The 13,969-nt window shown below is 37.0% G+C and overlaps 1 protein-coding gene across 1 annotated transcript in view; it reads right to left on the bottom strand.

Moving 5' to 3' along the window:
• Positions 1 to 152: 152 nt before the first annotated feature.
• Noc1 (Nucleolar complex protein 1) overlaps positions 153 to 13,969 on the bottom strand; it is a 28,027-nt gene continuing 14,210 nt past the window's right edge. Inside the window, exons 11-19 of the mRNA XM_089649500.1 lie at positions 12,979 to 13,234; positions 10,307 to 10,602; positions 8,456 to 8,591; positions 7,644 to 7,935; positions 6,150 to 6,271; positions 5,073 to 5,255; positions 4,771 to 4,932; positions 1,179 to 1,256; positions 153 to 563 (exon numbers count right to left, since the gene is read on the bottom strand). Of these exons, the coding sequence (XP_089505626.1) occupies positions 214 to 563; positions 1,179 to 1,256; positions 4,771 to 4,932; positions 5,073 to 5,255; positions 6,150 to 6,271; positions 7,644 to 7,935; positions 8,456 to 8,591; positions 10,307 to 10,602; positions 12,979 to 13,234 (1,875 nt within the window). The 3' untranslated portion in view covers positions 153 to 213. The remainder of the gene's footprint in view (positions 564 to 1,178; positions 1,257 to 4,770; positions 4,933 to 5,072; positions 5,256 to 6,149; positions 6,272 to 7,643; positions 7,936 to 8,455; positions 8,592 to 10,306; positions 10,603 to 12,978; positions 13,235 to 13,969) is intronic.

The raw sequence follows: 13,969 nt of genomic DNA, 5'->3' as shown, positions 1-13,969 counted from the left end.
CAGAATATTATATTTTTAACTATCTTTGTAAAAGCCCAATGGGCGTATAAATAAATACGTTTTTGCAAACTTGCCTTATATGTCAAAAATCACACAATCATTGCAACATTTTATTTATATGTGCCATTATAATAAAAATATACAATGTATAATAGATTTAAGACAGATTTTATTAAATAAAAGTATAATTACATTTTGATATTTTTTTATTAATTAATTGCTCTTTCTTTTCTTGGCCGAATTGCCGGCGCCGGCAAAGCCCTGTCTCTTTCTGTTTCCCTGTCCGACTTTCTTGAACTTGCCGCTCTTCTCAAACTTCTTGCCGCCCTTATCGAACTTGCCCTTGCCGCCCTTATCGAACTTGGCGCCCTTCTTGGCGGCCCTGTTCTCGAATTTGCCCTTGCCTCTGACCCAGTGGTCCCGGCTTTCTTCCCAGTTGAGTTGGCGTACGTTCGCGTTGTCCGATGTGGACACCGCCTGACTCGTTCCCTGCTTTTTGCTGGTGCCCGTTTCTTCGAGCAAAGTGGCAAACTCTTCCGCTGATGCGAACATGGATTCTACACCTGGAATAGAATAAAACAATATTATAATAAAGTTCAGTTATTAATTGCCTGTTGTATGCTGATGATTAGTTGCTAATTTCCAACAGTATGGAAGATAGTCTCTCGCTTCCGAGACGGAGGATGAACCAAGCACGTATGCAGAATGAATTGATGATGCATATAGTCGTGGAGTTTGAAAGAGAAAACAGGTACGAAAACGGTTATGCAACAAATTATAAAGTTGTGAACGATGAATACATACTTGGAGCAGGGGGATAAGTTTGTGTATCTGGGAAGTATATTTGGGAGTGTAAGGAGAATATACGATGCAAATGTGAATGGTAGCAGAAATCGGGGACACCCGAGGAAGACATGGCACGATCAAGTGAATCAGATACTCGAGTCGGGCCATGTCAAGAGTCAGAACAATAGAAGAGTATATATGAATGTGAATGAGGCAAGGAGCGTGTGCCAAGACCGAGTTGTTTGACGATCCGTCCTTCCTGCCTACCCCTGCGGGAAACGGCGTGATGGTTAGTTAGTTAGTTGGTAAATAATTAGATGGGCCGTAATAGTCTGGAAAACTTGTGTGACACACCGAATCTAGTAGTTGATATATGGATGGGTAGAACTGACCTTTCTTTCCCTTCTTCTTGTTCTTAGCAGGCATCACCATATCGCGTTCATCTTCCGAAAAGTCTAGGTCGGAATCGTCTGCAAAAAAAAACAACATATCGATTATTTATAGAATAAAAAACAATTTTAAATATTTGGGTCAGATTAATGCTTGCCACATGTTATCACTTCTAAACACAAACTTCACCACAATCTACAGATCTGCCCTGATGATGGACACTGTGACGCTGTCTGAAACGTAGGCTAAAGAAGGGGGAAGCTCAACACGCCATAATAACCTAACAATGAATCACGATAATGTATTTTCGGTAACCAGGCAACTCTCGACAGTGGCAATTTTGCCACTCTTGAAAAGCGATAAAAATAAAACATGTTAAATATGCTACGTTAAGTTAGGTTTATGAGCTAATTAAATTTTTTTAATTTTTAATCACTTTTAATGCTTTATACCACTTTTCAAAAGTGTGTTGATTCGCCACTGTCCTGAGTTGTCATGGAATTGTGAAAAGAGCAAATTCACTAACATATCTAATCAGGAAAACCTTCCTTGACCTAACACCGGACATGATGTTAAAAATATATAAAACATATGTGCGACCTCTCCTGGAATATGCTTTCCAAATATGGAGTCCTTACTTCGCAAAGGATATAAATCTGTTAGAGAGAGTACAGAGACAAAATACCAAGAGCTCTGAAAGATCTACGATACGAAGATAGACTCAAGGAACTAAGATTACCAACCTTACAAGAAAGAAGAGAAAGGGGTGACTTCATTGTGACTTTCAAAATTTTATCTGGACATTACAGTTGCCCTAGCATCCAAGAAATCTTCACTACTAATAAAAATATAAATCTCCGTGGACACCTTTTGCATCTAATCCTAGAAAACACTTCCTTGCAAATAGAGTAGTGGATGCTTGGAACAAACTCCCACAACATGTCATCGGTGCAACAAATATAAATCAATTCAAAGCTCTATTGGATTCACATTTGGAGAGAAGAAAGGACTTAGTTCAAACTTAAAACAACTCAATTACTGTCAAACTTGTTGTGAAATCAGATATGAGCGCATCAGCAGAATGCTGCCTGCTCTGCACATAATAATAATAAATAATAAACAAGGTCAGGAATAATTGGTTAATCATAGCGTCCATTATATTCTAAGTGTTAATCTATATAAATAAAAATGTAAATGTTCGTTTGTTCAAAATCTTAATCTCCTAAAATTCTTCACCGATTTATTTGAAATTTTAACACAACGTTGCATTCGAATACGTGTGTTTTTATATACCGATATTATATTAATATCATGTAATTTATTTAGATGTACGCTTTTATATGGCAGACAGAGTATTGCACTATTCAGCCAAAATAAACAAAAATTATTATCATTGTTATATTGTGACAAAACAGCGCCATATGTTGGAAGAAAATGCTTTTTTTAAAAACGGCACCATATGTTGGACGTAAAAGCAACATGCACTATTGTTTCTCTGTCTGCACAGACAGACCAAGCCATAGCAATGCGTGGCGTGGCACAGCTAGTAAATTAATATTATTAAAATACATTTTTTGCGAGTTACGCTATAAAATATGAAAAGAAATTATTTGTTTGCGCAATATGAAATATTTAGTAATTAGTGGCATATATACCAATTGCCCTGTTATGTAATTAACACCATTTCTCAAAATATTAGTATGGAAACATATGAAACTGCTTACCGCGGTTTAAAGCCAATGAATCCACCTAGATTTCACCGCCTATCCCATATTTTTAGGTTCTATAAAATTCTTCAAATTTTTTTACAAACTTGGCATAATATGCCGTAAATCGCTCGAGTGGATATGAATAAATAGTTTTGTCCTAATAAAAACTCAATCCTTTCAAGAAAGGCATACAAATACAATATTGTAACGGTGATTCAACCCAATATTGTATTTGTATGCCTTTCTTTAAAGAATTGTTTTTTTATACAGACAAAACTATTTATTCTTATTCATATTGCGTTTGTACGGGCGCATACAAATAATTTGTCTTAATATTGCATAACTTGCCAAAAGTGTATTTTCATAAAATAATTAAATTAACACCATTGTAGGGTAAATTATAGGGAGTTTACATTTCCCGAAAATAATGACAACATTACTTTTACCCTCATTCATGTGAGACTGGTATCACTGTGAAGCTTCGCGCGGCAAATAATTTATTCTCTCTCCAGCGGTCTAGCTGCCGGTTTAGCCCTAAATCTCCTCTAATGTACGCAATCTGTTTTGTTCATAAAGTTATTGTAACGTGAGTTTTGTTAAAATAAAAACTAAACTGAAAATATCCGAATTCTCATTTTTGCACACCGAGAGTAATCACGCAACCTTGGATTCTGCGGATTGGAGAATGACAGAATCATTCAGCCAACAAACCATTTAAATTGGCGATAATCACAATCCTCCAAACCATCTATGAACGCATAGATTATAACACAGGTACGGGGGCTACATCGAAGCCAGAGTAAAGCTGGCCTCTCAGAAGCTGGGCGTACTGTACAGGGCCCGCAGATACTTTAATAGTACACAACTACTGACCCTGTACAAATCGCAAGTGCGCCCTACTGTCGAATTTGGCAGCCATCTCTGGTCCGGAGCCCCTAAATACCTGAAAAAAACCCTTGACTCTGTGCAAAAACGGGCGGTCCGTTTGATAGATTCCCCAATCTTAACAAACGGACTGCAATCTTTAGAGCACAGGCGTCAGGTAGGTATGCTGTCCTTGTTCTATCGGTATTACAATGGAAGATGCTCTGAGGAACTAGCGTCATTGATCCCTTCGGCACCGGTGCGTAGTCGGGATACACGCCTAACGCGCGCCCAACATTTGTACACGGTCGACATTTGTCACATGAGAACGGGTCGCTTCTACGATTCGTTCTTAAGTTCAACAGCTCGGCTGTGGAACGAACTGCCGGCCTCTGTGTTTCCTCCCTCCTACAACATGGGACTCTTCAAGACCCATGTTCACTCCTTCCTCTCCACAAAAAGACCGTCCACACAGCATCCCCAAAGATGACATAGGCCCTGAGGGAAATTATTTTCTTCAGGGCCTCCTGTGTGGAGTTAATATAAAAATAAAAAAAAAATAACACGCATTGTGATTAACCTTAGTGTTTGTGACTGAGACTTGACCTTTCTTTGAGTTAACTTGTATGGTTTTTCTATTCAGTGGTTTTAATATTATTTAACATATTTAAATTTGTGCCTACTGTGTATATATGTGTATACTATGTACTACATGTATGTACATTTGACTAATGATTCGCCTGCTTTTTTCATATCATTTATCACTACGCCCTTTTGTCAAACTGAAATTTAATTACTTAAAATTATTCTCGATTCGTCTTAATCTTCTACATTCGTTCTTGAATTGCATAATTAAAAAAAAAATACTGATTTAATTTTACGACATTTTCATAATATTGTGTAAACAAAAGCCCAGCAAACAACCACTCTGTAAACTGCCATCTCAACACAGGCGTTTGATTCCTAGTGAGATGGGCAATACGTCATTATTGTAATTAAATGTAATATTAAAATAATGTACCTTTTTTGGACTTCTTGGTTAACTTCTTTCCCTTCTTGGTTTTTCCCTCCAGCATGGCTTCCTCTGCATCATCCTCCCCGGAGAAGACCAGATCGGAATCGTCTCCATCCAGATCAGCATCATCATCATCGTCATCATCTCCCAAATCGGCCTCATCTTCATCTGCAATATTTTAATAAAAATAAAACTACTGGTAATTTTAAAAGTTTACCAACAATAAATAGATAATTTTTTTCTCTTGAAAGACAATGATCCTATCAAAGGTGCTTTGAAGGCTGAGACTAAGTTAAAAAATTTCTTACCCATATCGCTAGGCAGACTTCCCCCACCATCACTGCCGTCTTCTTCCTCTGACTCTTCATCTTGATCTTCTCCTTCCTCTTCTCCCTTAGCTTTCCTGCTTTTCTTGTCTAGTTTGGAGTGCGCCACCATTTCCTTCATGTAGTCCATCTCGTTCTGGGATTCCTCGTCAGATTCATCTGCACCTGGTTTCAAAATAAAACAATTATGTCTAAAATCTTAATAAATGAAGCAATTGAAAATTGTGTGGTTGTCCATCCTCTGCCTACCGCTGCGGAAAAATGGCGTGATGTTTAGTTAGAGCCTGAAAGGACTAATAGCCACTCAAACGATAGAGCATTTTAATAAACGCTTTAAGCGATAGATTTCTGGGCGTTCGATTTTGCATTCGACCACGCTAATTCCAAAAATCATGCCTTCCTTTATGGAAACATATAAACTGCCTGCTGTGGTGTAAAGCCATTAAAATATACAATTTGTAACTTGTTAACAGTTTCGAGTTAGTAAGAATACTTCACGGTACAAAACGTATCCGGAAAATTCAATGAGAGGCACACTAGTGACATCTTTAACTATTCGACAGAAGCTAAATCAAGCTAGCAACTAAACATATAAGCTGATTGCGGAAAGTTAAAATAATGCGTGCGTAATGTACAACATTCGCTCAAAGACAATTCTTGTTCATCGCTCCTAAAATATACAATACTTTAAACACCGATATGAAGTCAATTAATTCTATACCCCTTTTTATTAACCTGTCTTAAATAAGAAAAAAAAATTATTGGTATAATTTTGCGTGTATCTTACATTCAATATTTTTATTTTCTTTAAAATATCTTTTTATCAATCAGAATTATTTCTAATATGGTTTCTATAAAACATTTATGTATTTTTAAATTTTTGTTTTACCATAACATGTCCTTTTCCCTTATGTTTCATCATTTTGACTATTATAATATGGGCATGAGCCTGCTATGGTAGTTGAGAAAATCAACAAAATTGTAATATTTTAAAATTTAATTAAATAAATAATATGTAAAAATGTTATATTATTTCATAAATCTGTTGTAAAGTTGTACCTTTTTTGGGTTTCCCCGAGATGCTGTCCAAATAAGATTCAAACTCCACACTGTCTACAGAACCTGCGTCAGATTCTGCGTCCGATTCGTCTCCCCTCGCCTGGCGACGCGTCTGGAAATAACTGCAAACGGAATGCACAAATTAATACTGAAGTAACGCCCCATTAATACAGTGAGCCAAATTCCAGCACAGAATGTGGTGGAATTGAATGGAGTTACCTACATTTACCCATCTTTCAATATCCCTAACAGCCTTTTCGTCTCTCATAAACATATTTCCCAAATACACAAATTCATCCACCTGCTCCAAGTATTTATCGTAAAGGTGTAGTTATCGTGGTGTATAAATGAAAGATCTCTCCAACTCAGGTATAGTGTTTATTGATAAGTTGAAAGCTGATTTACAATCACAATATTTCACGTTATTATTTATGCACAAATACTATGTAACGCTCGCGAAACTAGGTCGTAGTACTTGTAGGTAGCAGCTGTCGACGATAGTAAATATTGAATACTATTAATATGCTCGCTGCGTCGGGCTTATTTATATTGTTCAGCCGGTGGCAACAGCAGGTAGTTAAATGGCAACTAAATCCTAGGCACTCGCACAGTCTGTGTGTTTCAGGAACCTTCGACAGCGCGGCAATTATGCATAGGCGGTAGACTCGAACCTTCTGGCGAGTTCTCGTAATGTGAAAGACGGCCTGTGACGTATTGTCACCTGGTAGACAAGTAGGTGCTTGTTTTGTTTACGATTCCGGCTGAGTAGCTCAGGAGTAGGTACTAAGTAGGTCGAGCGGTTTACATATTATTAATTATTCAATGGATTCTTTTCGACGCTACAAAGGAATGTAAGATAATGCTATTTAAGGAGGTCAAGATAAACGAGTATCGGTGGACAACGTTCTGGCATATAATCGATGGTTATCTTCCAGATAGTTTACTCCCTACCTAACCCCCATACCCGTCCTATCGCCTTTGTCACAAGGAGACGGGAAGTACCAAGACAGTACCTTAACCCATCACAGGTTGCTAGTTCAATTCCGGGGTTACATGCAATTCGCCGTGGAGTTTTTCTGCTGGCAGAGAGAGGGAACATTGAGGACACCAAGATCAAACAAAGGTGGGACTTTCAATATTCTGGTGGCATCCTCTCAGAGTTCCATTCCGTTCCCCTTTCTATAGTACACAAGAAACTTGCGGCCGGAAATATTCCAAGACCTATCGAATACGCTGATTCATAAAATACACAATAACCCGGATGGAGGAATTTCCCAAGGTCAACTCCAACAGAGGTCGATGGAGATTAAGTAATATTCTACAACACAATATTGGAGATCAACGGAGGATAAAACTCATCAGTAGTATTATTGGGATGGGATTTTTACTTTATAAGGCATAATTTTAGCTCACGTAATTCAGTAATCGACGTGTTCTCATTTCTCTACGCCTCAAGGCTGACGCGGCATGAAAAGATGAAAAACTAACACTCACTCGTATAAGAATCTCTCATCCACAGGAATATGTGCTTCATCTTCATTGAGATATGCATTAGAATTGACTGGGAGTGTTTTGATTCCGCTGGCCGCGTAGTTCTTGCGCACGGCAAACTTGGGGTGTGAACCCCGCACCAGGTTCTTGGGCGGGGCGGCTTCTGGGGCGGGTTCGTCAGGGTCCACGGGCCGCTGCGACGGGTCTTTCTTCGGGTTCTTGAAGGCGAAACGGTCCAAAAAGCGGGCGATCGAAAAGTCTTTGAGCGGATCGCCGTTGTATTGGATTACGGAACCTGAAATTTTTAAAAGGTTAGTAAAATTTATGTCAACTAAGTATCACGCCATTTCTCAGGGGTAGTCAGAAAGGATGGACCGACAAACAACTTAGTCTCGGCCCACACTTCTTGCTTCATTCATATTCTAACATTGTCTTATACGTTCCCTTCTGTTGAACAATGAACGGAGGGGAGGCAATATTAGATAAGGCTTGATAGAAGAGAGGATTTTTGTTTAGAGAGGAACAACCAAAAAACATGTGATCTAAAGTTCCCACTTCCAGACCACAGAATGTACAATCTGGGGAGTCAAGCATATGTATCTTAGAAAGGTGAGAAGAAACGGAACAATGTTCAATTCTGAAAAAAATGGGGGAGTTGTTGAAAGCACGGTTTTTATAGGATAGTCCTTTGTATTGAGGCATAGCAGGGCTCCCTTGGATTGACTAGCAATATTTATTTTTACGATTGATGAAAAGAGAAAATTAAAAGTCTCTGATAAAATTTCTACAACAGGTTTCACATAAAACACACTCACCTTCTAGCAATTTCTCCGAGAACAGTCTCACACTGGGGTGGTAATGATTCTTTAGAAGTAGCAATTCCGTTACAACGGAGTGTTCAGCTCCGCAGAAAGCAGGATTTCTGTTCAACGGACTGTACTCTTTAACTACCTGCAAAATAAAAGTATTAACGGTTACAGCGATGAAAAAACTACAATTATTACACTTGGTGCCAATGTCTTGCCATGATGCGAAGAAGGCGCAGGGTCTGGCACGGTCAAATCGATAACTTAACTATAGCAGATCGATAGGCTTAACTGACGATGATTATGTATTAATTTCTTGAGCACAGCTGCGCTCGTTAGGCTTGTCGATAGCCAAGCCGATATCGACAATGAAATAAATAAGAAATCGCCCAACTTTAGCAACACTGGCAGGTATTGTCTATTAATCGGCTTTCCTAAAAGTCAAATGCTTCATTTATACAAATAAATTGACATTGTTGTTAACGATCGAGAAATTCAGAAACAAGCGACGAGTGTGGTTGTAAAAGGTGCATTTTACTGGAAACAGCTACCTAATATTTATTTGAGTTATGCTTGATTCCATACCCATCTATTTTACCGTATTACCTTATGTTTGACTGCTGGATGGCAGATGGCCGATGTCCAGTTAAAAAGGTATAATAACTAATACCCGAGTGTTACTAGAAAAGGCAAAAGGAATAATTAAGAGTCAAGATTGCTTCACGATTTTATGGGAGTGACCCCCCTTCGGAGCATAGGTAATTTTTATCATATTATAATACAGTAATCTTTCAGTAATCCGCAACTCGATTATCCGACAACTACTATAATCTTCCTTTATTTTGACTAGTTGAAAGCACAAAAAGCTCTATAATTCATCAGTATTTGCATGTAAAATTTAGTAGTCCGCCGCGTGCCTAGGCTCGAATGCCAAGCTTTGTACGCCAATGTGACGTGTTGGGTTATGTTTCTCTTAAACACCTCACCATTTTATCAGGTTAACAGTTATAGTTAATACAGTTAATTTTTGTTGTTTTTAAGACATTTCGGTAAGCCCTCTTTGTATTCTTTCAACCGACGCATGTGTTTCACATTTTTTGTTTGAATAAGATTACTAAAATGAAGTCTTCTCGCAAAGGAAAACATGATACCTGAACTTTAAACCAAAAATGGACTAATTAACTGACTAACCATAATGCCGCTTATCCACAAGAGTAACCAGAGAGGACGGACACATTTGTACATCATCTCATACATACTCTAGGTATTGTGATACAATGGTAAGCAAATTTTTTGACATACTTTGTATAACAGAGAATATGAAAAAGGGGAGTGGTACGATGCAGCGTAATGATAGGCTCGTCGTTTGGTCTGGGAGACCAGATACGGAGAGGGCTTATCAGGGTGATGCAGCGCTACTGTCTCTCAGAATGATTGAATGTATGTTGCAGTATGAATGTGCAAGTCCGAGAATAATGTGGATCAGATTCAAAATCAGTTTGACAAGGGTGTTTCTTGTTATTTGCTACGCCCCTGTTAATTCTGAAAGCGACAAGAAATGAAAGATGATTTTTGGACTGGTGTGAACAATGTAATGAGACTGACAGGATTATAATGGCAGGCGATTTGAATGAGTGGTAGGAAATTAGACGTGACAGATTTGATTCGGCCAAAACATGGTGATTTTTCGAAAGATAGATACAGTTGTTTGTTTGTTTTTAAGAAACATTTGTTTTAATTTTGAACATATTTTGCACTATAATCCGTCGCTTTCACTAATTGGAACTTGCACGGTTTTTGGGATGGTGCACTAGTGAGAGAGCACTTTACTATTTACGGATTAAAAAATAAATTACAAACCTTTTCCATATTTTTGGACTTCTTAATCAAGATCTCAAACTCCTTGGCTTTACTCAAGTCCTTCTTGCTATATTCCTGCCCTTTATCTTTATCCTTGTTATGGTCATCATCATCATCGTCGTCTCCGTCTTCCTCGTCCTTAGAGGGGACCTTGGGGGCCAGGGTCTGGGCGGTGTGGAGCCAGCTGGCTCCGGTGGACTCTTTCTTCTTCCTAACGAGGTTGTGTAGTTGCTTCTTGTGGGATTGTTCGTCTTCTTCCAGCGGGATGTCGTGGTACACTTCATCGTCATCGTCGTCTGAAATTTTTGTTATTATTAAATGCAATATTTTCTTTAAAACTCTGAACATTCAATTATTCAATTCGGTTCAAAAGTGTAATTATTTGAGGTTAACGAACAATAAATTCAATAAAGCTTCAGAACGAGGAATTAATAAATCATCATGTAAAACATTTCAGACAGATTTCATCATTAGCCAATGAATAGTATTGTATTAACAGTGTGTTTATTTCTTCTAGCTCTGAATTGATTTCATACAAAACTCGTAGAAATAGTCAGGATTTATCGTTACTCTATGCATCTTGTACATCTTTAATAGTTTAAATCATGCAATTTTATTAAATCGATTGCTGTCAGTAGCCATTTTTTTTTGCTCCCAACCGTTTGGAACCAGGGAGAGTAGGGCATCCAAATTGGGGTATGTTGTAAGGCTGAAGATGGTGGGAGGGAAAGGAGATGGGGAAGAGGAAGGTGGGGAAGCACCTGGCTATTCAGAGCATGTCACCAAACATGACCAAATCCATTTCAAGCAACGTTTCAATTGTGAATGGTGGTCTCACACCAGGGCGATACTGAGAGTATCTTTCACTCAGGAATGTGCCAATTTGTCAAATAAATTTTCTGACGTTAGTTGTTGTTAAGATATTCTAACACATTATCATTTTACTATCCAATTTTTGAGCGTTTCAAGCTTCAAAAAATCGTCCAGTGAAAAAAAGGGCGTAATCTTCAAAGATTAAAAATTGTCTAAGAAGTGGAAAAAAATCCTGCTGACAAACGCGTTGATGTAGTCAAGCGTTACAATTGCAGCATTTTTATTTATTTATTAATAATATTTTTTAAATATTAAACATTTAACCCCTAAAGGCTAATTTTTTCGCTTTAGGGAACAACTCACGCAAGTAAAATTGGGGTTAACTTTTAAATTTGAATATAAAGCGTGGTGTTTTCTCTTTCTAACACCATTTAGATCATATTTCTCACCATTGTCAAAAATTGTGAAAAAAACAAATCATTGTGTCTCCCTTACTTTCATGGTGAGAAATATGATCTAAACCATAGACATATGAATATTAGTAGACCTGCCCTAAGTGATTAAAAGCGTATTATCCCTACTCCCCATACCGGTTCCATTGGAGCCGGCTGGGCTCGCGTATGGCCTCAAGTGAAATTTGAAAACGTGACGTCATCATTCTTGTGCGAACTATGGTCGAGGCATCATCGGTTCATTTTACGAAATAACGAAATAATGTTGACTTGTACTATGAAAACTTGTAAAAATAGATGTGAAAAAGAGAATAAACCCAATTGTCGTATTACATTCCATATATAAGCATTATTTTACTTTATTTTAAGCATATTCACATCGTATAATATAGATCAGTTTTAGAAACATATACTATCACATCGAGAAACGTCTGGACGCGAAACACAAAGCTGGTTGGTTGCTGGGAAGTAAATTATGAACATTTATAAAAGTGTCTTAACTAAATACTTAAACGAAATATTCGACTCTGAAAATAGAACCGAATTAGACTTCGCAAATTTGTTCATAACGTGGCGAGTAATTTGCGCTCCCATGTAAAAATGTCTATTCATTCAAAAGCAGATTTTACTTTTAAGAAGTAAATGGTGATATTATAATGCGAGATGCCTATTTACTGTCAGATTGATTTATTGACGAATCACAGTCAGCCTTACTCCCTTCGTTCTTCAACAGTTGATTTTACCCCTCGCCATTATCTTCTCGTCTATTAATTCCTATGTCTGTGATCTAAACGGTGTTAGAAAGAGAAAACACCACGCTTTATATTCAAATCTAAAAGTTAACCCCAATTTTATATATACACCTCTATGAAACCAACATTTGCGACTTGGTAAAAAAAAATTGTGAAATTTATATTAATTATTTTTACATGAAGCAACAAAAAAGTAAGGTGGCAGTAATGTTTACAATACATTTGTCTAGTAAAACATGTGTGTGTTTATATGTTTTTTCATTATCACTAATAATTTTAGTTAGAAAAAACGTAAGGTTGCAAATATAAAAACTTTTTATGTTTGCATTAAAAATATATGTTTATTTCTAATATAAAAAATTTAAAAGCGTATTTTAACCACTTTTAATAGCAGTTTTTAGTTTTCGTATAAATTCAGAAATATTCCATTTATTTGGATTTTATTGCAAAGCGGAAATAATCTGACCATCTGACAGAATATGCCAGAGGCCCGAGGGGAAAAGTATGAATGTAGCTTTTTTTCTATATTTCTGCATCCATTGTTTTGCGGAATTTTTCAATTGAATACGACCCTTCAAAAACGAAAGATACATGTACTGAATTTTATTTAATTCTTCAACGGGTTATTAATCAAAATAACAATGGATTAACTTACCATTCAAAAGGTCCAACTTGTCTCCAATCCACCAGTCCAATTTCTTTTTTAAATTCTCAACATTTTCTTTTACATCCACCTTTTTTTCTTCCAATTTAGTCTCTCCGTTCAGTTTATTTTTTTTCTTCTTAGATTTTTTGCTATTTTCATTTATAGAATTACTGTCGTCTGCTTTGTTTGAAGTATTATCAATTTCTCCGTTTGTCTCTGGTGCATTAGATTCAGTTATGTCTATGGTAGGTTCTTCTTTTATTTGCTATAACATAAAATAAACACAAAATTGTGATTGAAAGCAATTAATTTGTGGTTTGACATAAATATATTATTAACCTCTAGAACGTCAGTTTATCTGTAGTGGATAGCTAGTAGCTTACTGCACTTGCCTCGATTTTATGGTATTTTGAACCTTAAAAAATGCTCCTAGCGTACAAAAATATATTTTATTCGCTTGGCAAGAAAATAATGAATCTTAATATTTTTCTAGCTTGTCGTTTCGTCACTTGCGAACATATTTATTTTATCTTTGAAAAATCACATCGAAAAATTCCGTGTCAATATAATAAAACTCAAGAATATTTTCATATTTCTTCATTATACAGGGTTTTCCAATAAGAGGTGTTATTTTGAATAGCCCGCTATTTCGGTAGATATTACTTTTGAAGCTGTCATTTTTTGATATTTGACAAGTAGAAACTACGCCATTAATAAAAATGGAACGATACACGCTTCAACAACGCTTTGAAATTATTAAAATTCACTTGAGTGAATCAAATTCAAATCATCTTGAGTGATGAGGCCCATTTCCACCTCGGTGGCTTCGTCAACAAGCAAAATTGTCGCATCTGGAGCTCGGAAAACCCAAGAGTTATTGTTGAAAAGCTTCTTTATCCTCAACGTATGACTCTTTGGTGCGGTTTATGGTCCGGCAGAGTCATTGGACCTTACTTTTTCGAAAATGAGGCTGGAGCAACAGTTACGGTGAATGGATTGC

This window comes from Hesperophylax consimilis, chromosome 30 (genome assembly GCF_061612785.1).
Source record: "Hesperophylax consimilis isolate HC1 chromosome 30, BYU_Hcon_1.0, whole genome shotgun sequence".
NCBI lineage: Eukaryota > Metazoa > Arthropoda > Insecta > Trichoptera > Limnephilidae > Hesperophylax > Hesperophylax consimilis.
This window is presented reverse-complemented; position numbering and strand designations above follow the sequence as displayed.